This window comes from Globicephala melas, chromosome 17 (assembly GCF_963455315.2).
Source record: "Globicephala melas chromosome 17, mGloMel1.2, whole genome shotgun sequence".
Lineage (NCBI taxonomy): Eukaryota > Metazoa > Chordata > Mammalia > Artiodactyla > Delphinidae > Globicephala > Globicephala melas.
The window spans coordinates 61,001,724-61,028,435 of record NC_083330.1 but is presented as its reverse complement, the minus strand read 5'-3'; the positions used below and the strand labels follow the sequence as shown (position 1 = coordinate 61,028,435).

General features: G+C 42.4%; 1 protein-coding gene across 2 annotated transcripts in view; it reads left to right on the top strand.

Annotated features, from left to right (window-relative positions):
• The first annotated feature begins 573 nt into the window (after positions 1-573).
• The window catches only part of ENPP2 (ectonucleotide pyrophosphatase/phosphodiesterase 2), a 107,980-nt gene continuing 81,841 nt past the window's right edge, over positions 574-26,712 (top strand). Inside the window, exons 1-2 of one of the 2 annotated variants that reach the window (XM_060286980.1) lie at positions 574-1,040; positions 5,282-5,397. In XM_060286980.1, coding sequence (XP_060142963.1) covers positions 5,380-5,397 — 18 coding nt within the window. In that variant the 5' untranslated portion in view covers positions 574-1,040; positions 5,282-5,379. The remainder of the gene's footprint in view (positions 1,041-5,281; positions 5,398-26,712) is intronic. The other variant, XM_030875669.2, reaches the window with a different exon arrangement.

Below are 26,712 nucleotides of genomic sequence, written 5' to 3'. Positions count from 1 at the left end.
ACCTCAGAGTTGCCAGTCTGGTTCCTATAGCATTCTTTTAGCAGCTGGTAAAGAGAAAAAATTAGACCATAAAGAAACGTGGTCCATGAACTCAAGATATCTGTGGATATCCTTAACCAAAACAGCTATTATTTTAAAACACTTTCTAACGCTTTTATAATCCAAACATTAAAATGTTCTATAGTTACTCTTGCTGTGTATTATGCATTATGACATGTGCTTACGTGTTATAATTAAGTTACTGGGGTGGGTCACCCAGCAGGGAGGTGGGTGGTTTGTGGATGCGGACAGGATGTGATTGAGAAGACTCAGATTTCACTTTCTGGTTGGGTGATGGGGCAAATGTCTTATTTTTCTGGAGCTTCTTTTTCTTTATGTGTAAAATGGTAGTAATAGGAGAGTCTTCCTGGCATTGTTTGGGAGGCCAAGTGACAGCATGATTGTCACAAGCCCTTTGTCAATTGTAGCATGCTTTAGGGGAAAAAATGGGGGTATTATTTTCCAGAGTGTTAGAGGAATTTATACAACATACTGCTCGCGTTTAACCTGGGAATGCTAATTCAGGGAACTCATCAACAACACGGCAGGAAACTTCGGCAGCAAAATCCTTTCGGAAACCCCGGATAAAGAATCCGGCAGAATGAGGGAGAAATGGCAAATCAAACCTCGCTGAGAGTCTCCTTGAAAGATTACAGGATGAAAAATTAACTTGGCACTGTTGGGGGTGGGAATGCGGACGGCTGCCCTGGATGCCCGGTCTTCAGCCTCCGGTCACTTTCCTTCCCCAAAGCCATTTTAGTCAAAGGTCATGTGTGAGTCTTGTCAAAGGCCAGCTTCCAATGGAATCATTGTCCCCCGGGACAGCGGCCCCCTGACTACATCTGCATTGGAGAAATCCCAAAAGCAAACGGCCCAGTGCAAACAAGAGCAGCCCGAGGCAGCCGTCCCGGGGCAGAGCTCACAGCAGAGGCCGCGTCCGCAGCGCCCGGGTCGGAGCAGGCGCCCAGACGCCCGCAGCAATGAGCCGCCGCGCCGAGCGGGTACGGTAGGCGCCTCCCTCTCCCCGTCCTCCATTGCTTGGGCTCCCGGGTCCCAGCTGCTGTTCTGTCAGCCGAGAAACCTTGCAAAGGGCCTCCGGATGTGCCGGAAAGCGGTCCCCGTTGGGCTGCGTTCCCGTGCACTCAGCTGCAGCGATTTCCAGGCGCGCGAGATGCAGAGCGGAACTCATTTCGAGCTTTGGTTGCCAGGGAATGTTTGGGTTTGTAAATATGTATCTCGTTTCTGGAAACCCAGCCGGTAGTCCCTGCAGAGAGGGGCCGCGGACGAGTCTCCGGTCACCGCGGCTGGAACCTGTGCCAAGTGGGAGCTCCCCTGGGCGCAGCGGGTCTCGGGGTTCGGGGAGCTCGGTCCTCCGGGGCCGCGAGAGGGCTCGGCGTTTGGTGGATTACCTGTTGGACCAGGGCTTTGCGGAGAGGATAGGGATTTTTAAAGTCATCTTCTTCTGTAATGTGCTGTGGGATCCCACACTTGACTCCAAAGGCAACAGACATCTCGCAGATGGAGGGAGCCCGTTCCACATGGCCGGGTCCCCTCGGGGGCTCCACAAAGGGAAGGTGTTGCCCGGCGTGCACACAGCCGGCGGCGGCACAGCCAGCCCCTCGGCCCTTTGTACTTCACTATTTGAACAAGCTGACTTTCAAATGAATCTGGCTCGGTTTTGGAGAAGAGTTGAGGGAACCCGGAGTCTCAGCTGAGCAGGGGTGCTTCTGATCCGGACTTGGAAATCTCGCAGGGCAAATACGGCAGGTGGGGAGGGTCGGAAGGGGCAGCCGGCGTTCAGGTGCGAGCGGTGGGTCCAAGGCTTTCGATGGCTGTCCTGCTACACACTCTGGTTTCATTTTAACAGGTTCAGCCCCGAACCGAGCCGCTTCTCACTGATAAAGGCAATGAAAACAAAAGCCTTTCTAGCGCTCAGCAGGACGCAGAGAGGGAAGCCGGTTCTGGCATTTGTTTATGAATTTTTCACCCAGCCAGGTCTGCCGGGAATAGGACGTCTTCCTCACTTCAGTCAATCGATGTTTGTTGAGTTTCTGCACTTCCTCTCTAGCTGAAAAATTTTTTCTCCTTTACCTTCCCACCAAACGTTTTTTATTTAAATAAACAAATTTATTTAATTTTTGGCTGTGTTGGGTCTTGGTTGCTGCACTCAGGATTTCTCTAGTTGCAGCGAGCCGGGGCTACTCTTCGTCGTGGTGCCCGCGATGCGGGCTTCAGTAGTTGTGGTTCGCAGGCTCTAGACCACAGGCTCAATAGTTGCTCTGCGGCATGTGGGATCTTCCCGGACCAGGGCTTGAACCGGTGTCCCCTGCTTTGGCAGGCGGATTCTTAACCACTGAGCCACCAGGGAAGTCTGCCCCACCAAACTTCTTGAACGAGTGGGTGACATTCACCATCTCAATGCCCCCACTACCCAGTAACTTGCTCATCCACAGTCAATGGCTTCTGCCCTCCCTTCTGAAGACAAACCTTGGCCAGGGCCACCAGAGAACTCTTGGGAGCTAAGCCAGAGAGTGTGTTGTGTTCAACCTCCCCCAAGTCTTCTCTGTGTCATTTTGAACTGTTGGCCATCCCCCACACCATCCCTCTCTTTCTTTCTTTCTTTTTTTTAATTAAACTCTGTCCTGGATTCTTTGATACCACACTTCCCTGGTTTTCCTCTGACCTTCTGAGTTTCACTTAACGCCTCTAAAGTTCTTCCCTTCATCAGCATTGGTGTGCCCCTGTGTTCCTTGACTCTCTTCCCTTTCCATCCAGTAGTCTCCCTAGGAAACCTCTTCTACCCCCATGGGTTCAGCCACTACATACAAATCTATAGCCTATCTAGATATTTCTCCTAAATACCAACCTTTTCTATAGAGCATCTCCACTTTAAGGTGCATCTCCATGGAGCACCTTAAAATCAACATGTTCAAATTGAATTTGTCTTCTCTCATTCTCTCCCAGGCCTGCTCCTCCTTTTCTATTCTCCAGTGCTCAAATGGCATCCCTAATTGTCCAAGCCAGACATGACAGAATCTCATTCCTCTCTTTCATTCATGACACCTAGTCCTATCTGCTCTCCCTGCTTAATGCATTTCATACACATACCTGTGTCTCCAGCTCAGCTTCCACTGTTTTAGTGTAAGTCAGTACCACCCCAAATTTGATTCTGGTCAAAACTTTCTGTTAGTCTCATTTGAGGCCACTACTACCCATCCCCATGGCCCCTGTCTTGTCACCATACTGTATCAAATGGTCTTTCTAAAATGCAATATGATCATGCAGATCTTTTTTGAAACGTCTACCGTGGATTTCTATTTTTTTCCTTTTGAGAATAATGTCGATGTACACAGGTTCTCTGGGACTTGCCTTTCTCTTCCCTTTTATCTCTCATCAGTCACTCCCTCTACACATGTTATGCACATTTTAATACACACTTTGTGCATGTTGTATGCAAATTTATGCATATCAAACTATTTACTAAACAAGACTTTCCTCTTTGTCCTTCTCTTAGGTCTAACTTCTATTTTTCCCTAAGGACTCAGCTGAGAGCCACTTTCTCTTGGAGACCGCCCCTCATCCTTCAGAATGGGTGGGTGGCTCTCCCCTTTTTTCCCAGAGCTTCCTCTGTTCCTTCTATCAGAGCATTTACCATTCTTTTTTGCAAGTATCTATTTACTTGTCTGTCCTCCACTGGTCTGTAGACTCCTCGAGGGCTGGCATCAGCTCTGTTTGTCTGAGTATACTTCGAGCCTATAGCCTGGACCCAATGAGGATGCTCAGTAAATTTGTGGGAATTCTTGTACAATTCTTGTCAATGACTATGATCTCCAGGCATTGAATAAGATGAAAGAGATACAATGTATAATACAACATGGTAAAGAATGAAGAATGAAAGTCAACCCTGATTATCAGGAAAAGGTATAGTCTTCCAATTATTTAACAGAAGAAGGGTGTGGACTTTCTGGGTACTTAAGATAATCCCCCAACTCTCCAGGTCTACCAGCTCCCTCTCCCATCCACATCTCAGTGGCTTTCTCCTACTGCTGTCCACATCTATCCCAACCTTGCCCAAGGCTGGGAAAAGCTGCACAAAAAGCTGTTTGCAATTTTGCTTTGGCTTTGTGAAAGCGAGGGAACCGTTTTCAGTATAGTACCTGGCCCAGGAAGAGGTTGAAGACCAAGCTAGGTGGACTTGTAAGAGAGCCTTTTGATAAGCTGATATCAAAGATACAAGCTGGCATCTTTTGATACCAGAAGGAAGGCTCAGAAGGGACCAACAGGTGAGCTCTCCAAGAGCTGCTAGAGAGTGATGGAGGCTACAGATGAAAACATTCAGTTTGATTTTCTAAAGAAATTTGTGCATTTGAAACTCTAGACAGAGGTGAATGATGATGAAGAGAGTTACTTAAACTGCAGATTATTCTTGTTTGGAGCCACAGTCCTCGTGGGACTCAAATGTACATTACTCTCCTCAGAAAAAATGCACAATATACAAACATGGTACTTTCCATAAACTTTCAGGAGGTTCGTACAAGCCTACTCTTGGAACCCCTTGTGTTGTCATGAACCTCGGGTTAGGAATCTTGAATCAAAGAATTCATTCAGGGCTTCCCTGGTGGCCTAGTGGTTGAGAATCTGCCTGCTAATGCAGGGGACACGGGTTCGAGCCCTGGTCTGGGAAGATCCCACATGCCACGGAGCAACTAAGCCCGTGCGCCACAACTACTGAGCCTGCGCATCTGGAGCCTGTGCTCCGTGACAGGAGAGGCCGCGATAGTGAGAGGCCTCCGCACCGCGATGAAGAGTGGCCCCCGCTCGCCACAACTAGAGAAAGCCCTCGTACAGAAACGAAGACCCAACACAGCAAAAATAAATAAATTAATTAATAAACTCCTACCCCCAACATCTTAAAAAAAAAAAAAGAATTCATTCATTCAACAGATATTTGGGAGAGTAGGTGGTGATTAATAGGAACCCACGTAAGTCCAATAATGCATATTCTCTCTTTTAGAGGATCTCAGTGTAATGTGTGGTATTGAGTTTGGAGTCACAGGACTTGGGCTCATGTCCCTGCTTTGGCACTTGCTCGTTGTGTGACTTTCTCTCTGAATGATAGTTTTAGCATCTATTAAAAAGGATAGTAGGTGTTGGAAATGGTGACTAAAATAAAGTTTGTGAAAATACCTGGAACATGGTTATACTCACTTAACATTAATCAATTCAAAAACCTTGGTTTTAGGAAGGGCCCAGATCCTGTGATATTCTTCTGGATTAGAAGCATGCACGTGGGCCGGATTAATGACTGGATGCGTTTACTAAAGAATAGCTGATTGACAGATGGACGTCTTTAGGATGGTATGCTACTGGGGTCCATCTTCATTCCTGTTTTATTCAATATTCTTAACATCCATGAAGGCATAGCACACTGATCACATTTGCTCAGAGAAAAGGCATAAGGATTAGGAGTCCAGAAGTTATCAATTAGTTGTAGCATACTTTGACTTTTTATTTTTAGAAGCAGTGTGCAAAAATAGATATAAAATATATCATGCATGGCTGCCAAAAATCAATTGCAAATTATTGGGTGTGTGTGACAGAGAGAGAGAGAGAGAGAGAGAGAGAGAGAAAAGAGGGAAAGTTAAAGACAGAAGTGGTGGCTTCATGTAGTTAAGGTTTAGGGATTTAAACTGACAATAAATCAACCATGAGATGTTTCTTCTAAAATAATGTTAGGGGGCTTCTCTGGTGGCGCAGTGGTTGAGAATCCGCCTGCTAATGCAGGGGACACGGGTTCAAGCCCTGGTCGGGGAAGATCCCACATGCCGCGGAGCAACTAGGCCCGTAAGCCACAACTACTGAGCCTGCACATCTGGAGCCTGAGCTCCACAACGAGAGGCCACGATAGTGAGAGGCCCGCACACCGCGATGAAGAGTGGCCCCCGCTTGCCACAACTAGAGAAAGCCCTAGCACAGAAATGAAGACGCAACACAGCAAAAATAAATTAATTCATTAATAAACTCCTACCCACAACATCTTCTTTAAAAAAATAAATAAATAAAATAAAATAATGTTAGGTTTTATTAAAAGAGGTATGGTGTATAGCACATGGAAAACAATAGACCTTCTAATCTGTATTATGCAGACCACATTTAGAACAATTGTACCTGGTTCTGGGTGCTACACATTAACACATTTTTTGAGCACATACATATATACACACACACACACACACACACACACACGTGCGCATACACACACGCACACACACGTGCATACTATTTGCCAATCACTGTGCTAGACACTTATGACAACAGTGCTGAAAAGAGCAGACCTGCTCTCAGAGTTCACAATATAGCAAAGGTGTTAGATGAATAAGCAGGTGATTTTAATTAAATGTTTTACTTGTATAATAGGGGAAGCTTAGGTCCCTGAGGAACCACTTAAGAAGGGGTTTTTAATCCAGACTTAATGGAATTGGGGTAGACTTTCCGGAGGCAGTGATGTTTAAATTGAAACCCAAAAGCTGAGTAGGGGTTATCAAGGCGCAGGTGGTATAGGGAAGAGGGTTCCAAGTGCAGGTGACAGTAACTTCCATAGGGCAAAAGTCCTGTGCAAGGAACTGAGAGAAGGGATACACACACAGAGGAGAGGGGATGAGGGAGATGAGACTAGAGTGGTGGTCGGGGATAGAACTTCATGCTCTGAAGCTGTAATCGATCCTGAGAAGAACAGGGAGCCATTGAAGGTCGTAAGCACAGCAGGGTCACAATCAGTTTTGTGTTTTGGAAAGGTCAATATGGACAAAGCGTTGGAGGGATGGTCAATGAGAGAGAGAGAAAGAGAGAGAGAGGGAGAGAAACGACGTAGGAGGAGTTATTATAGTATAAGCAGGAAGGGATGGTGGCTCCAACAAAGATGGTAGCAGGGAGATGACAAGAGAGGAACATTTTAAAAGCTAATTAGGAGACACAAAGCAAATAGTGACAGGGCTTCCCTGGTGGCGCAGTGGTTGAGAGTCCGCCTGCCGATGCAGGGGACGCGGGTTCGTGCCCCGGTCCGGGAGGATCCCACATACCGCGGAGCGGCTGGGCCCGTGAGCCATGGCCGCTGGGCCTGCACGTCAGGAGCCTGTGCTCCGCAACGGGAGAGGCCACGGCAGTCAGAGGCCCGCGTACCGCACACACAAAAAAGAAAAAAAAGCAAATAGTGACAAACTTCAGGGATGCTGTAGGAAGGATGTCTGTAGGACATTTAACCTGCAAAGGAGAAAGTCTAGAGAGCTATAGTATCTGTCTTTACATCTTTCACTCTCCATGGGAAGAGAGATTAGTATTGTGCTTTTCTCTCTGAGATGGCAGTGCTGGGCCAAATGGGTGGGAGATACAGGGAGATAAATTTCAGCTCAATACAATGAAGAATTTTCTAACAGAGCTGTTCCAAGGCAATGCATTCTTTGTCACAGAGATATTTAAACAAAGGCTTAATAAATATGCTTGGAAATTTTGGACAGGCAGGGATGGGGTGGCCAAGCTGGAGGGCATTGACATTTCCTTTCAACCCCAGGATTCCAAGACTGTGTGTATGAAGTTCAAATATCTTACTTAGGCTGGCACTTAAGGCTCACTGTGACCCAGCCCTTTGTAGGGAAGTCTTATGTCCCGGTTTCCCTGTATAATCCTAGTGCATGCCTGGTGTCTCCTAGTAGCTATTATGAGCACTCAACGTTCACTCTCAAAAGGTCCTAGTTTGAACAATAAATTTTATGATCATCCATCCCTTGACTTAATGTTCCTGCCTCATGCCCTGGCATTCTGTGAGAAACCTTACAAACAACTCATACTGAAGTTTTTGTTACTCCCAGAGGAAACCTGGCATTTTGCTGCCTGTTTGTTTACTTAGGCCGTTTCCTATGTCAGGAATACTCCTCCTCTGTGCATTCTGCATCCTTCATTGAGAATATACTTTTTCATCAAGGCCTTTTTATAACACCATGGGTTGCATTAAAGTGCTAAGTACATAATTATTTTTATAAATATTTGATCTCCCCCTATTATCCCCTAGAAGTCCAGTACTAAGATCTGTGAAAAATAGTCAGCCAGTGGTATGAATGGTACAATGTGTAAGGCAGTAACGTTTCAGAAGGAAATTCCCATTTATTAGAAAAAGTCATATTTTCATTTTTAAAGTGATTCATGCATTTTGTAGAAAAAGTTTAAATTAAGGAAAGTACCAGGAAGAAACAAAGAATTGTCTACAATCGTAGCACCTATAGATAAGCATGTGAACATTTCAGTGAATATCCCTTCTATATTCTTTTATGCACATGTAGTCTTAAAATTGGAATCATGCATATCCTTCTGTAACCTGCTTTTCACTAAAACATACCAAGTGTGTTACCCCATGTCATTATATATTTTTCAAAAACGTGGTCTTTGGGGGGTGGTGAATTGTGTTCCATTCTGTAGCTGTCTCATGCTTTGTTTAACTAACTTCTGGTGGACATCAGGTTGTTTCTATCTTTTGATGTTACAAATAATGCTTTGATGACCCTCTGAGACATACATCCATGTACCCATATATCCATCTGTATGGGACATTTACATTTTCTAAAATTGCAAGATAGTTGACCAAAAACTGATATTGAGTTGCTAAGAAAGCATGAGTTTAAAAAAGGTCTAATTTTACTTTAAAAACTTCACTATTATTCTATGTTATATAAATCTATTATATATGAGATATTATGTGCATGTGTGTGTGTGTGTGTCCACTTATTAATTCTCTAATTTCATGAAGGTATCTGATTTGAAAATGTATCAACAATCTGTGGGCTTGATGCAGAAGTGAGAGATAACAAGTGAATACATTTCTTGAACAATGAATTGAGTTTGAAATCTAAAAACTTCAGTGACTGTATCAGGGTGACAAATTTTTGTTTCCAAGCTAAATATAAGGAAAAGTGATGACATGAATGTTGCAGGATAAAGAGAATTCTCTGAAAAGAGAGACACTGCCTAATGTTCTGGTGTCTGGAGGAGATATGTGGCCATGGCCTTAGATCTTTATTCTAAAGTAAATAATTCATCTTCTTAGACACTCAAGGAGCAGGTAGGTCTCCACTGTAGAGTGAAATGTTTCATCTGAGAAGCAGGCCTTGGTTGGGAAACACTGTGAATCAGTTTGGTGACTTTTTAACAAAATAAATGAAAGGTCTTGTCATGGGTTGATTTGTATCTATCTGCCACTCCTTGAAGTCCTAACCCCCAATACCTTTAAATGCGATCTTATTTGGAGATAAGTTCCATATTAGTCAGGGTTCTCCAGAGAAACAGGATCAATAGGATATACACTTGACCCTTGAACAGCACAGGTTTGAACTGTGTGAGTCCACTTATACATGGATTTTTTTCAATAAATATGTACTACATTTCTACTCAGTCTGAAGCTGGTTGAATCCATAGGTGCGGAACTGTGGGTACAGAAGGCTGACTATAAAGTTATACACGGGTTTTCGACTGCTCTGAGGGTCAGCACCCAACCTTGAGTTGTTCAAGGGTCAACTATATACATATATCTATGTATATATGTATTGGCTCACATGAGTATGGAGGCTGAGAGGACCATTGATGTGTTGTCTTCAAGCTGGAGAACCAGGAAAACTGGTGGTGTAATTCACTTTGAGTCGAAAGAATTGCGGGGTTAGTGGTGTAAGTCCCAGTCTGAGTCCAAAGGTTTGAGAATCAGGAGCACTGATACTGAGGGCAGAAGGAGATGGATGTCCCAACTCAAGCAAAGAGAGAAAATTCACTCTTCCTCTATCTTTTTGTTCGATTCAAGCCCTCAGTGGGATGGATGGTGCTCACCAGCCTCGTTAAGGGTGATTTTTAAAAAAAATTTATTTATTTTATTTACTTTCTTCATTTTTTTGGATGCGTCGGGACTTAGTTGCGGCACATGGGATCTTTGTTGAGGCACATGGGATCTTCTGTTACGGCGCACAGTCTCTTCATTGTGGTGCACAGGCTTCTCTCTAGTGGCGTGCGGGTTTTCTCTCTCTAGTTGTGGCGGCTTGTAGTTTGCGGCACATGGGCTGTCTCATTGAGGTGTGTGAGCTCAATAGTTGTGGCGGGCAGGCTTAGTTGCCCCGCGGCATGTGGGATCTCAGTTCCCTGACCAGGGATGGAACACGTATCCTCTGCATTGGAAGGTGGATTGTTTACCACTGGACCACCAGGGAAGTCCCGAGGGTGATCTTCTTTACTCAATCAATTCAAATGCTAGTCGCTTCCAGAAACACCCCGCAGACACCCCCAGAAATGTTTTGGCAGCTATAGGGGCATCACTTAGCCCAAACACATCGACACATAACAATTAACCATCATAGGGTCTTTACAGAGGTAATCAAAGTAGAGTGAGGTCATCAGGGTGGGCCCTAATCCAATAGGACTGGTGTCCTTATAAAAAGGGGAAATTCAACACAGAGACATGGAAGAAGATGATGGGAAGAGACACAGAGAGAAGATGGCCATCTACAAAGCCAAAGAAAAGGGGCCTGGAACAGATCCCTCCCTCACAGCCCTCAGAAGGAACCAACCCTTCTGACACCTTGATTTTGGACATCTAAGCCTCCAGCACTGAGAGTCAGTACATTTCTGTTATTTAAGCCATCCAGTTTGTGATACTTTCTTATGGCTTAATACAGATTTGAATTAATATAGATTTCATAAGAGCATAATCCCCTTAGCATGGCTTCAGCTGGTAACAATACAACATTATTTTGCTCTTTGGTAACCAGAGATTATGGTGTTGTCCCTAGGAATGACAGCTGACGATATATTGCTGTTTCAGTCAGCAAATATTTTCATTACCATGATCTCCTTTGACCCTGATCAAAGCCTAAGAGATGGGCATTCTTACATCTCTGTAACAATGCCCATTAGGGATAGGAAACAGAGGCTCAGAGAGACTAAGTGAATTATTCAAAGTTGCAAAGCTTGGAAGAGGTAGACCTGAAACTCAGATATTGGCTTCTGGATACTAAATACCACACTAGTTTAATGAAAACACAATGCTTTTCACCTTCATGGACATGTCAAATGTCATCTTCCTTCTTTAAAATTTGAAAGACACGTTTGTGGCATGCTGAGCCAGATTTTTCGTGGGTTTTTTTTCCCCCCTAAATCCCCTGAGAATGATTTTATAATCCTACTTGTTGGAAGATCTCTGATTGGCTGAAGGCACCTACTCCATCCACGTCCTCGTTATCAAATATTTATCAGGAATTTAGGCACCGTGTTTATGTGCACAGAATATTTCTTCTCCACACAGAAGCTTTGTTTACTGACAAAATGGGCTTTCTCAGGACACGGTTTGATTACTGACAAATCCAACTGCGAAACTTTGGATGTGTTGGATATAATTGAGTTTTTCCATCATTAATTCTGCTCAGATATTAATTCAACATAGTGACATGAGGGGCGCCAAGCAATTTCCAGGAAGCTGCTTGACTTTAATCAGCAGGAACAAATGCAAGATTATTGCACTTTTTCCTTGGGTGACCTAAGCTTGTTCTTGGCACCCGTGAACACAGAGCGCTGGTTGTCTCATAGTGTTTCAGTGGCTTCTACCCAGGGGACTTATTAGTTTTGAACCTTAGGGATAATTCCATAAGAATGTAATTCTTTCCCTCCCTGAAAGAACAAACTGTTGCTTGTGTTGGGCTATTCTTGTTATGTGATAAAACCAGTGGTTCCCAAATTGTGGAATCACAGAGATCTGTAGGTAGGGGCGTCAGATTTAGGAAAAAACGGGCAAGGGAACCAAAATACACAACAACAGTAAAACCTCCAGGATGCCCCAGTTTAACTTCAATGGCAAATAAACAAGAAATACTTCTATAGTATAATTATGTCCCCGATATTGAAAATACTAAAAAAAGTATTGTCTCTGGCAACCCTACCTATAAGGTTATATTGGGGGTAGAGTGTTGATAATTTGTCAATATTTCAAAAGTTATGAAAATTATACGTTTACACAAGTAAGACTTCAGAGGTTCCTGAAAATGTTAAATTTCCTTGATTTTGGTTGGGATTTTTTGGACCCAACTTGAAAGCACTGTCATCTCACGCTGAAACCATAATTTTATTACCGTTTTTGATGACTTGTGTTCCAGGGATCATGCAAAGCACATGCATTATCTCATGTAATCCTCAAAATCAGAGGTCGGAGGACTATAGCCTGCAGGCCAGATCCGGTCACTGCCTATCTTGTAAATAAAATTTTGTTGAAACGCAGCCACCTCGTTTGTTTCTGTATAGTTTGTGGCTGCTTTCATGCTCCAACAGCAAGTGTGTAGCTGTGATAGGAGATTGTTGTATGGCTCACAAGACCTGAAATACTTATTATTTGGCCCCTTGCAAGCAAAGTTTGCCTACACTTGCTCAAACCCACCCTTTGAAGGAGTTACCTATATTCCCATTTTTAGAATGAAAACATGAAGGCCCACAGAGTTTAAAAAACTGGGTAAGTTCTCACAGCTCTTAGAGTTCAAACTAAGGTCTGTTGAATTCCAAAACTTCTGACTACAGCTGACCCTAAGGCTGATAGTCAATTACATTTATCCTAAATGGGTTTAATAATGGAGAAACTGATTTCTGATTAAATACTGTCCATCCCGAAGATGAGGCAGAAGGAATGGGGTCGTGGTTAGGCACCCAGGCTCTGGAGCCACAATGCTTAAGCCCCAGCTCTACTGCTTAATTTCTCTGTATCTCAGTTTCCACCCTTGTGAATTGCAGATGATAATAATTCCTATATGTATGATTGTTACTGGGGTTAAGTGAGACAATGTCTAAAAAAACGGGAAGAGCAAAAAAAACAAAAAAACAAAACGGGAAGAGCATTTGCCTAGTGGTCCACTAGGCATTTATTATTTTTATTTCAAATGACTATTTCAAAGCAAGGGTAAAATAAAGAGTTTGGAAAAGTTGGGAACATCTGCCATGGTTGATTGACAGAACAGTTCAGGCAGGAAGCTCAGAGAGCACAGCGGCCCCTACTTGTCAGATCTCAGCACGGAAAGATGCTTGTCTGGCTTCTTTATACAGGCATATCTCATTTTATTTGCTTCACTGTGCTTCGCAGATACTGTCTTCCGTTTTTCTTTACAGACTAAATGTTTGTAGCAACCCTGCATGGAACAAGTGAACGGGCACCACTTCTCCAGCAGCAATGGCTCACTTTGTGTCTCTGTCACATTTTGGTGATTCTTGCAATAGTCCAGACTTTTTAATTGTTATTATATTTGTTATGTGATCTGTGATCAGTGATCTTTGATGTGACTATTGCAAAAAGATTGCGACTTGCTGATGGCTCAGACAACAGTTAGCATTTTTTAGCAATAATGTATTTTTAAATTAAGTTATGTGCACTGATTTTTAGACACAATGCTATTGCACACTTAACAGACTACAGGATAGTGTAAACATCATTTTTATATGCACTGGGAAACTAAAACATTTGCGTGACTTGCTTTATTGTGGTATTTGATTTATTGCAGTGGTCTGGGACCAAACCCGTAATATCTCTGAGGTGAGCTTGTAAGAGATGTCTTTGTTCTGAAAGTGTCTTTTAGTCCTTGGTTGGCCGTGTTTGCCTTGGGAAGCCGTGCTGTGAGATGTTACAGGATGTTCATCCAGTGCTCACTGGACCTTAAACCCCTTATTACTATTACCTCTGATATTTATAGCCCTAATATCCACCCCCAGTGGCTCCAAATTGACTAAAAATATAGCCAGGCTGCTGGAGAATAACCTTCTTAAATAGCACAAGACAGGCAATTGTCCTCAGAAACACCTCAATCTATAATTTAATCCTTAGGCAAAAACTAGAAAAAAAAATCAGTTTTTACCAGTATTCCTCACCCTCCAAAGCATATTTTGTGTATGGAGTCACTATGAATAAAATCTGTATGTAGACCCTGTTAAATATATTAGAATAGCCTTGATCTTTTGAGGAGACTAGGAGATAAACGTTGTTCCCTGAGAGTGATGGAATTGGATGACTTGAAAAGACTGGAAAAATCTGCAATATTGTGTATAAACCATTCAAGAGCTAAGTCAATATGTAGTCATTAAAAACATGGCCAAGACTCCTAGAGACTTTGCTTTGCAAAAGTGAAGTGGCATGAGCATGCATGGCCATTATCAGCAGGGTTTTGCAATTTCCTAGCGTGCCTGGGGTGCATGGAAACAGGAGCAAAGCAAGTAGCATTATTTTCCTAGGGTTGGCTTAGCCATCCTCTAGGATCTAGAAAATCCTTGAGAACTCTAGCCTTGGAGGTGGAGGGAGAAGCCTCCAGCAACTCTGCTGCCATTTTACAGAGAATAAAGCTGCAGGACAGTTGCCTCATCCCTTTTCTCCTCTGTCTCAATCCTCCACGCTCTGGTTACATTTCCCTTCCTCTCTCGTCACAATCTTCTTCCTTTGTTAATTCATTGAACCAACATTAATTGAATGTCTCTGTGTGCCAGGCACTGTGCCAGACTCTGGGGATAAATGAGAAGAGGCATAGACTTGGTTTCTAATCTCATGGAGTTTACAGTCTAGTGGGAGAGGCACACAGGCCAGGAGTTGTTACCGAGTCTAAGCTCACACTGCTCGCCACACAACAGGCCGATAATGGAGAGACGAGTTGCTGGGGCAAGGAAGAATGACTTTATTCAGAAAGCCAGCCAACCAGGAAGATGGCGAGCTCGTGCCCCAAAGAACTGACTTGTCTGAATTAGAATCCAGGCTCCTTTTTTACTAAAAGGGGAGGGAGTAAAGTCAAACACTTCCTGGTTCCCATCAGCCTCCGGAGGGGATGTGTTCATTTCTTCCTCCCTGTAGTCATTCACAGGTGGACCTGGTCAGGATGTTTCCTGTGAGCTAAACAAAGGTATTTTAGCTTAATGCTCATTACCTGGGAAGCAGGGTTCCCAGAGATGGGCCATTATCTATAATTTAAGCTTATAGGCAACATCCCTTTAGTGATTAACTTGTGATAGAATACGAAGGTTCTTCTCTATTACAGTTAGAGTAAGTATTGTAAGGCGTAAAGATTGGGGAGAAAGAGAATAATGACGTGTGTGTGTGTGTGTGTGTGTGTGTGTGTGTGTATGTATGTGTGTATGTGTGTGTGTGTGAAGGGTGTGGATGGGGTCAGGAAGGCCTTTCTCTGAGCTGAGAACTGAAGGCTCAGTGAGAGCAGAAAAGTCTGTTGAGTTGTTTCCAGACACAGCCAGCTAGTGAACAGTAGCCCTGAAGTTTGAACCTAGGTTTGCCTGACTTTGAGAATTCTCCACTCTTCACTAAATCTTAACCCAGAAAGAATTATACTTGCTCCCAAAATGTTTACATTTAGCTGTGTTGTCCTCCCATGAAGCAACTTGAACAACAGTAAGGAGAGAAATCATTCATCCTTCACCCCATCTGATCATTCACCATGGGCTAGCCACGATGTGTATGCAAGTGCAGAGCACAGCTGTGACCAACGCCAAGGAATGTTGAGGAAAGCATTGTTAGCCCGGACTTGGGGTGATGCGGCCAGAGTCCGCATGCTCTTCAAATGCATCACAATGCCCTCTTTGCTCCAAAGGATCCTGGCCCTCATTAAAATGCAAGGCATGTGCATCCCACTTGCTTATTCCTTTCATTCCTAGACAAACACAAGTCTAATAAAGAGGCAAACAAGTGTGTCCAGGTCATAAGTCCACTTGGGAAAATGGGTATTTTGGGGAGGTTAGACTAATGCTAGCAGGTTGCCATTGCATTGTGAACTCTGAATGTCATTTGGCACTCTGGGGTTCAAGGGTAATATTGCCTGCAGTACTAATTACACACTGCAACTCACTGCCAAGGGAGGTTGAGGAGGTCTGAATGTTAGAATTGGCAGCCATATTTCTTGGGTATTTAGAGTTCTGTTTGGGGAATGTGGCTGGTCCAGATGAAGGAAGTTCAACACTTTCTATGCCAGATGTTGTGGAACTTTCAGGAGATGATGGAGAGGCAATCCCTGTCCTCAAGGAACTTTCAGTTTAGTAGGAAGAATTTCTGACAAAACAAACTCAACCCAGGAGGCAAGGTGTGGTGAAAAAATCAGGAATTTGAACCATTCAGTTTGGGTTTTCTCCACCATTACCTTGTAGTCTTGAGGAAATTATTTAACCTTTCTGAGTCTTGGTTTCTTCATTCATAAAATGGGGTTTTATAACTACTTCATGCCATTGTATAACTACCTTAATAGATGGTGACTAGTAATCACTGTTGCTGTATTTATTACTGTTAGTATCAGAATATGGCAAATTCTGCTCTAACACTGAGTGACTTTGGGCAAACTATTCAAATCTTCGTCTGTAAAATAGGATAATTCTAATGGCCTTATGTGTGTAGTTCAAGAGCTAACTGCATTCTCTCATCACTCTTACCATCCTTTTTTATTCTTTATTTGTAGCTCTTATCACTCATTGACATATTTGTATATTTTATGTCTTTTTCCATCCAAAACAATGTAAGCTCCGGCAAGAATCTGGCTGCTTCTGTTAATTGCTGGTGTCATTTGTGCCTAAATACAATGCCTGGAACATAATATGCTCTCAATAAAATATTTACTGTGTAAATGGATGAGCAAGTGAATGAATGCTAACTCCTAGGTTAAATATTTAGCCAGTTGTCGGCTCCCAGCACACGGGACCTGTCCCTGTGCTTAGTGTCATTACTAGGGGTGGAATATGGTGCGTGCCAGGCCAGGACCCAATACAGAAAGATTGCTCCCGGCCCTGTCAGGTGGTGATCTTTGTTCTTAGCACTGGCATCTTATCAACTGTGTTGTAGCTGGGAGAAGCAACCGGGTCATTGTCAATAGTAAGGTCACATGAGACTAATTGTAAAAATAAGAGTTTCAGAATTTTTATCAATTCTCAAGAAGAAGGGGAAACAGCTGCAGAAAGGGAGGAAAGTCTGGGAAAAGGAGAAAATAGCATCTTTAGCAAAATGTTTTGTCACATGGGACCATAGGCTATAAGTCTCTGACTGAGACTTACCCAGCTCCAACCCTAGAAGGCATGCAAAGCAGCTGCCTCGGTCAGATGACACGAAGATAGTACACTGGTAAAGGGCCCCAGCCTGGAGTTGGTGCCAAAGTGAGAAACTGTCCTTGACAAATTCTGTTCTGTTTCTGAATTGTTAAAGGCACTAGGAAAAGAAACTCTCAACTGCCCTTCAAGTGTGAGATCAGAGGAATTTCTTTTAAAAATAATAAAACAAAATATAGCATAGTGGACTATAGCAAGAAATACTTAGAAGCTGGACTCTGGTTAGGCAGACCCGAGTTTGGAAGCTGGATTCTGGTTAGGCAGACCCGAGTTTGGAAGCTGGATTCTGGTTAGGCAGACCCGAGTTTGAATGAACTTGTGTGAACTTGAGCAAATTACTCAAACTTCTGTGAGCCTCTGTCAAAAAGAGAAACCAATATGTACTTTGCAAGATTGAGAGAATCCAGTGAGTTCATTCCTGTACAATGTCCGGCAGTTCTAGGGGCTCAATAGATGGTAGCTGTTATTGTTAACAATGAACACTACGTGGATTATTTTGCTGAATTCTGCAGTAACCCTATGAAAAGGTAAGGGGATTCTTCCCATTTTACATATGAGGAGATGGAGGTCTAGGGAGGTTTTCTAACTTAGTCAAAGCCACACAGCTAGTGAGCATCTGAGTCAGGACTCTAACCAAGCCTGAGAGCCCAGGATTTTCCTAATTAGCAAGTTGTATAACATCTCTCATAAGAGCAACAGAAGCTTAGCGGGACAACGGAAGGTCCAGGACTTCTGCATTCTCTTGCATAATACTCTAGTGGCAAGCTGGGGTTATCGGATTTCAACTTTTCAGTGGCTCTCTGTTTACAAAGCATTGTAAGAGACCTATAAGGCTGCTAGAGGCGATATAAGGTCAGCTTGTCTTATGCCTGTCTTCTAGATCCATCCAGAAGTAGATTGCTTCATATCTTAAGTCCATCAAATGATTTTGTGAAAGGTGTTCCTCCTTTTCTCAGCCCACTCCTGACAGTGTTCCCTTTAATTAGCATGAATTACATTGTGCATGCCATAGGTATTATATATCTATCTATACCTATCTATATCTATATGTATATTTCCTTCAGGAAATGAAATAGTAAGAACAAGGTTTGTATAGGATCCTTAGCTTTCCTTTGGATTTACTCAGGAAAAATAAAACCAAGTTCTGTTTATTTAATTTAATTGAGTAGCTCTTTGCTGGTCATTATATATAGAGAGAGAACTCAGCTCCCTAAGAGAGTTGTAAGAAGAGAGAAAAATAGTAGAGGCCTAGAGTTGGAAATGACCATAAATGTTGTATAGCCAATCTTCCTTTGAATTTAGATGCTTTATAAGACCAACCTTTTCTTGAATAGTAACCATGAGTTCATTTTTTTTTTTTTTTTTTTGAGTTCCTTTTTTATAAGAGAACTCTGGCAGCACGGCTGGCTAGAAAGTTCATTTTATTATGGGACGAAACATGCTTCTCTGTGCCTTCTAGTTTTGCTCAAGGAAGTGCAATGCCCTTCAAATATCTGAGAAAGACAACCACACCCACCTTCTCCCATCATGCATGCAAGGCACCCGGGAGGCATGGTCACAGGTTCCTCAGCCATGGGCCATGAGGGGAGCCCATTAGATGTCCATTCTCTAAATATTAGTCAGAGTGAGCCTTTTGAAACAGAAATCGGATCATGTCACTGCCTGACTCAGATCTCTCCAGTAGCTTCTCAGCACACCCAAAATGAAACATAGAGGCTCACTGGGTGACCTGGGTGGTCCTACATAAACCAGCACCTGATCCAGTCTTTGATGTCCTCTGAAATTGCTCCCCCATCTTTCACTCCACTCCAGCCACACGGGCCTTCCTGAACACACTGAGCTGTCCCTACCTCAGAACCTTCCCACCTGCTATTTCTCCCAAGAGACACCTGGTTCTTCCCTCACTCCATCCAGATTTTTGTTCAGAGGTCATCTCTCCAGAGAGACCTTTGTTGCCACCCAATTGAAAATAACTCCTCCCATTACTCTCTGTTCTCTGCTCTGCTCTGTTTTCCTTATCATTTATTAATTACCTGACATTATTATATTTCTCGCCCACTAGAATGTGAGATCCATGAGGCAGAAGTTTCGTTTTGTTCACTTTGCATTTCCAGTGCTAGATACATACAAAGTGCTCAATAAAAGTTTGTTGAATAAATGAACAAATAGATGAATGAATTAATGAATGGATTGGGTAATAGGGACTGCTCATCATCTTGGTCCTGCCTCTCTCAGTGCTGTCTGGTTCTGTAGTGACCTAAAACAAGCGGTCACTTAAATGAGATATCCAGAAGTGAAAACAGTCCAGACGGAGTCCATGCAGTGCCAGGCTCAGCTGAACTTTTCTCTCCTGGATCTGAGCGGTAATTGTCTATTAGAGGAGCCTAAGATAAAATGAGGTCATTTAGAGTTGTGGTCAAGCATAGGCTCCTATAGAACTTGCAGGTACCAAAAATTCCCAGCTTTCTTTTGTAAGGATTGTTTTCAGTTCTGGTCTCTCCTAGTGTGAAGTTTTATAACTGAATTTTGTATTCTAGTTCAAGAATCTTACCCCAGACCGATTGATCTGGCTCTCTCTCTATTTCTTCTAAAATCTTTTGACTTCAACCTGTCAAGATATTTTTGAATTTCGATTCAGTCCATGGTACGTAGTACGTGGCACCTAGCTGTTGCTGGAATACTGTGTTCAAGAACATACCCTGTATCCATGATTCAGGAATCAAGAAGCTACCATCTCTGTCACCCCCGCAGATGTCTCCTAGGGCATAGGAAGCTGGAGAATGGACACTGAAATAATGTTTCAGAAAACCTTCCACTTCCACAATCTTATTTGCACAGAGAAGCAGCTGAAAGGGGCTGGAAGAGAGATCCTGTCTTCATTCTGCTGTCCCAATCTCATGTACATAAAGACAATCTCAGCAGCATAACTGGCAGAGTCTATAAACTGTATCTATAACTCATCCTACAAAAAGCCTGCAAGACAGGAGGGCTCCCTGGAAGTGGGGTGGAGTAGAGATTGAAGGAGCCAGTTCTCAGTCTCTTCCACACATAACCCTTGCATACCTCTACAATGGAACTCACCAGAGTGTGTTTAACAGACAGTTGACTTCCATTTCTTCCGATGAAAACATGCTTTTTACCTCAATATCCCTGATACTACGTGGTACTTGGCACAGAGTAAGCTTTTACTAAGCATTAGCTTCTATTATAGGGAATGCTTACTAAATCTGTGTTGAATCCACACTATATGAATTTGTAAAACTCTCACACTCCAAAATTTAGAGCCATTGTCTGACAATGACCTGCATTCTCTCTGATCCCTTAGGAACTTTGAAATGACATGGTTATGATGCCCATGGCTCTGATCACTTCCTCATTACCAACTGATTCTTTTTTGGGGGTCAGTCTAGAATAGAAGTTAATCTGTGGCTTCTGATATGTTCTGAAATAGGAAACATTATCAAGTATCAAGGCTTATCAGACACTTATCAGATTCTCTGCTTTTAATAGAATCATGTTTCTTCTAGAAAATAGTTGAAATTCCCATTCCTTTTAGATCTTGCTAGTTTTGTAATTTTCATTGGGAAATCATGGAGAAAAGAGGGCTCCCCCACTTAATATGTACTTGAACTTGGGCAAGTTGCCCAAGTTGAGCTTGTTGACAGTGATAATAATCTGAAGGGCTTTATGAGGTTAAATAAGGCAATATATAAAAATATCTCTAGTTATGTTGCTGGGCAAAAGGCAGGCACTTACTAAGTACTAGCACTTAGGGGGTGTGTGATCCATGCCAGGTATGGTACCACTCATGCATACTTGCTTTTCCCTTTTCCTTCACCCAGTCCTGAGCTGTCCTGATATCCCAACCAGAGCTACTTTAGCTCTGTGACCTTGCCTACGAGCAGCATTTCAGTTTTATTGATTGCAAAGTGGGAAGACTGAGTAAGCCTTAATTCTTCTAACTCATAGCCCTTTTTTTTTTTTTAAAGAAATGTTCTTTAAATGTTAAGACAGAGGGGCTTCCCTGGTGGCGCAGTGGTTGAGAGTCCGCCTGCCAATGCAGGGGATGCGGGTTCGTGCCCCGGTCCGGGAGGATCCCACATGCCGCGGAGCAGCTGGGCCCGTGAGCCATGGCCGCTGAGCCTGCGCGTCCGGAGCCTGTGCTCCGCAACGGGAGAGGCCACAACAGTGAGAGGCCCGCGTACCGCAAAAAAAAAAAAAAAAAAAAAAAAATGTTAAGACACATTTTTTTAAATGAGGTATAATCAACATATATCATTATAGTCATTTCAGGTGTATAACAATGATTCGATATTTGTATATATTGAGAAATAATCACCATAGTAACTCTAGTTGAGATCCATCACCACACATAGTCACAAAACATTTTTTTCATAATGAAAACTTTTACGATCTACTCTCTTAGCAACTTTCAAATCTGCAATGCGATATTATTAACTACGGTCACCATGCTGTATGTTACACCCCCATGACTTATTTATTTTATAACAGGAAGCTTGTACCTTTTAACCCCCCTTCACCCATTTTGCCCTCCCCAACCCCCTGCCTCTGGAAACCATCAGTCTTTCTCTGTATCTTTGAGCTCTTTTTTTTTTTAGGCTCCTCCTATAAGTGAGAACATACAGTATATGTCTTTCTCTGTCCGACTTTATTTCACTTAGCATAATGCCCTCAAGGACCATCCATGTTGTTCCAAGTCATTGTTCTTAAATCCCCACAACTGTCCCACAGACTCTGGTTACTGTTTGTTGCCATTAAATTCGAGCCCCTTGAGATCTGTAGGTGAAATGACAGGGCTACAATGCCTTAGGTTTTCTTCTTAGGCTACTTTATTTGAAAGTAAAATGAAGCAGGAAACTGATGAAGCAGAATGGCAGAGACCCTGAAGTGCTCTAAAGGAGTCCCAGGAAATTCTCCTATTTTTAGGGAAGTAGAGGGTTTCATCACACATCGGGGCTAGTTAAAATAGGTCCACACCACAACTCAAAATGCTTCAGTTTTCCTGTTAATTATCAGGTTTGGAGGGTAACTGAGGTGACTCTGGAGACAGCTTTGAAGGCACTGACCCAAGCTGCAGATCAGGATTAATATTCCTTTTCTGTGGGTCCAGATGCTTTGGAATTTGCTTCACTGTGAGAATAATCTCACTAGCTCTCTTTTATTTTAGCAGCAATTTTTGAGATATAATTTATAAACCATAAAATCCATCCTTTTAAACTGAACATTTTGGTGGTTTTTAATACACTCACAGAGATGTGCAAACACCACCATAATGTAATTTTAGAACATTTTCAACACTCCAACACAAAACTTCATATCCAAAAGCAGTCACTTCCACATCGCCTGACAACCACTAATCTACTTTCTTTCTCTATGGATTTCCCTATTGTAAGTAGTTCATATAAATGGAATCATACAGTATGTGGCCTCTGTGTCTGGCTTTTTTCACTTAGCATGATGTTTCCAAGGTCCATCCATGTTTTAGCATGTATCAGGACTTCATTCTTTTTCATAGCTGAATAACATTTAATTGTATAGATATACCAAATTTTGTTTCTCCACTCATCAGTTGAGAATTCTGCTCTGGACATTTGTGTACAAGGTTATGTGTGGACTATGTTTTCAATTCTCCTGGGTATATACCTAGGAGTGGAATTACTGGGTCATACGGTAACACTATGTTTAACATAGAGTCTAACACTTTGAGGACCTGCCAAATTGTTTTCCAAAGCTGCTGCACCACTTTGTAATCCTATCAATAATATATGAGGGTTCCAATTTTTCCACATCCTTCCTAATACTTATTCTTTTCTGTCTTTTTAATTTTAGCCATCCTGGTGGGTGTGAAGTAGTATATATTTCATTGTAGTTTTGATTTGCGTTTCCCAAATGACTAATGATATTGAGCATCTTTTCATGTCCTTATTGTCCATTTATATATCTTCTTTCTAGAAATGTCTATTCTAATCCTCTGAACATTTAAAAAATTGGGCTATGTGTCTTTTTATTGCAGAGTTGTAAGAATTTTTTCCATATTCTGGATACTAGACCCCTGTCGGATATATAATTTGCAATTTTTCCCCCATTCTGTGGACCATCTTTTCACTTTCTTGCCATCTTGACAATAATGTTTTTCAATCCATGAACATGATTGTCTTCCCATTTATTTAGGTCTTCTATAATATATTTCAATTATGCTGTCTGGTTTTCAGAATACAAGTCTCACACTTGCTTTGTTAAATTGATTACTAAGTATTTTAGACTTCTTGATACTATTATAAATACAACTGCTTTCTCAATTTCATTTTAGATTGCCCATTGCTAGTGTACAAAAATACAATTGATGTTTAACATTTAGCTTGTATCATGCCATCTTCCTGAATTCATTTATTAGTTCTATTTTTTTTTTTTTTTGGTATGCGGGCCTCTCACTGCTGCAGCCTCTCCTGTTGTGGAGCACAGGCTCCGGACGCGCAGGCCCAGCGCCATGGCTCACGGGCCCAGCCGCTCCACAGCATGTGGGAACCTCCTGGACCAGGGCACAAACCTGCGTCCCCTGCACCGGCAGGCAGACTCCCAACCACTGTGCCACCAGGGAAGCCCAGTTCTAATATTTTTTAAACAGATTCATTAGGATTGTCTATGTACAAGTTTATGTCATTTGTGAATAGAGATAGTTTTATTTGTTCCTTTCCAAGTTAAATGCCTTTTGTTTGTTTTTCTTGCCTAATTGCTTTGGCTAGAAGTGCAGTGTTGAATAGAACTAGTGAGAGAAGACATCCTTGTCTTGCTCCTGATCTTAGGGGGAAAGAATTCAGTCTTTCACTGTTAAGTATGATGTTAGCTGTGAGTTTTTCGAAGAAATCTTTTATCAGGCAGAAGAAGTTTGTTTCTATTCCTACTTTGCTGAATGTCACTAATTGTTGTTTGATTTCAAGGGGAATCACAGAAATGGCAGTTTTGCTTCCTCCCTGAGAGGGTACCATTGTACTCTAAGCATGTGATGATGCCATTCCATTAGCAAGTATAAACTTCCTTTTAGGTTTGAGTTCAACAACTTTCTTGAGTTGAAGCTCAAATTCTCGGGACTTTCCAATTCAAATAGAAGGCCTTTATTATTGTAGTTAAAACCTGCACCTTGAAAGCTGTCTCCAGAGTCACTGCACCCTTTTCCAAATAAGTGCTGCCCATTTTCTCTTGAGGTTAGAGAGAATGTGAAAAAAAAGTTGTTTATAACATGTCTAACTTAAACCTACATGTAATCTCTCCATAAGTAAAGGCAATTCTCCTAGAACCTTTGTCACTACTAAGCACCTATTACGTGCCCAGCCTTTTGCTACCTACTGAGAATGAAACGGAGCAGGGCCCTATGGTCTGTTCCCCCCTTGTCCTCAGCCTGCCTTTTGTCTGTGGAAAGATTTTAGCCAAAGAATAAGTTTAATCAGAGAGGTGAGAAATTGCAGAAACAAAGGAAAACAGTCAAAGGAGACCAAATAATAATAGTTTAGTCATTAAGCATAGTCAAGGACCTTTAGTTCCTTCTCAAGGGCTATAGATCATATTCTGAGCCATATCCTGTGAGCTGTCTTATAGATACTGAAACCCCCGCTAGGTGGAAGAAGTTAACTCCAGGATGACCATTATGACATGACTATAGCAATGACATGAGCTGCCACCATTCTGAGGACTGGCCTCAAAGAAACGGAAACAAACTGACCCTGGAACTGAAGATTAACTATGCCTAAAACCATCAAGATGAGGCTGGTCAGACCACCAGTGACCAATTTCAAGATGACTGTCAGAGCTGACTGTGCTGTTTCTGCATGTAGCCCCTTCCCTCTGTCTATAAAAGCTCTTGCCCCCTGATTGTCTGGGAGTAGGGGGGAGTCAGCCTTTGGACCGGCATCTGCCCTCCCCCCACCCCCTGGGTGCCGGCATCCAAAAGAAAGCAAACTTTCCTTTCCACCAGCCTTGCCTCTTTATTGGCTTTTGAGCAGAGAGCAGCCAGACCCCACTTTCAGTTACATGAACATGATAGTAGATGATGAAGTCTTTATCCTCCTGGCTTTAATAATGGCTAATATTTGTATGTTTCCTATGTTCAAGTACTGACCTACCTGCTTAACATGCATTATATCATTTGGTCTTCATATCAACCCTGTGTGATGAGAACTATTATTATTTTTATTAAAAGAAATCTGAGTTTTAGAGAAGTTAAGCAAGGTCTCACGCTTAAAAGTGGCAGACCTAGGTTGGATGGACTCCAGAATCCAGACTCTTGTTTCTTTCCCCTGCTCTCTGGGGATTTATATTCTTATTGCTGAGACAGGAAATACTTAAATAAAACAGGCAATACTAAAGAACAAGAGATAAATGTTTTGGGTAGAATCTGTAGGTTCTTGAGGATAGCACAGTGGGTATTGCAGTTGTGAGGAGGGTTCTTGTTAAGATGCTGAGCCTTGGGGAAAGGAATGGATTGACTAAGATTTGTATGAGCACAAAGGAAAGAGGAGCAGGGCTGAGAAGTAGCATAAGGAGAAGTGTGGAAATTAGCTTAGACTTCTGGGGGGAAGAGTCTGACTAAAGTGAGAGTTTCTGTCATTTATCAATGGAAGATCTGGTTTGGGGGTAATTTGAGTCATATTTTGGTGTGTGTGTAGGTATATGAATACTACAACAAAGGGTAAGGTTTAGAAAAGTATTTAAGTAATGGAATTAACTTACTTATTGATTGTTTTTGTTTGTTTTTACAAACTGTACTCCTTGAATTTCCACATTTCTGAGAAAGTGCCAGAGAGAGAAGGGAGGTGGCTGCTTAGATGGGATCCTGGCTTCCCACTCACACTAGAGCAGCTCCAAATTTAGACGTTGGTATTCATTTTGAGATTTTATTTGAAAATAAAGTTTTAATGCTTAAAAAAGTGTTTCAAACCACTGAGTTAGCCCAATAATCCTGCTTTACAGATGAATAAATATGGGCTTAAAGGGACACAGCTAGTTAGTAAGAGAGCAAGAATTCAAGTTCAATTCAAGTTCCAATTTAAACTTCTTGATGCCAAGTGCTTCATTAGACAAACATTTATTGTCTGTTTGTTATATCCCAGGAAAGATTCAAAGCTCTGTGGAGTGCAAGGATGACTGGTCCCTGCATTTGAAGGACCACAAGGGATAGAGATGCCTAAAAAGAGATTATAGACAGTATGGGAGGCCCATTGCTCTGCATGGGAAGGGAAAAATCAGGGGGTGCTCCACAGAGGAGTGACACCTGACCTGAATATTCACGAATATGTTGGAGTTTGCCAGGGAGAGTAGGTGGAGAAGAGCATTCTAGGCTAAAACAACAAGGTGTATTAAAGAACGAAGATGTAGGAAAGCACAGCTTAATCAGGGACTAGCAAATAGTTCTCAAATTAAGAAAACTTACCCTTTATTTAGCATTCTCCTGTGTCAGGCATTGTGCTAGGCAATTTACATGGATTATTTCATGTAATGTTCTTAAGAATCCTATGAGCTGGATAC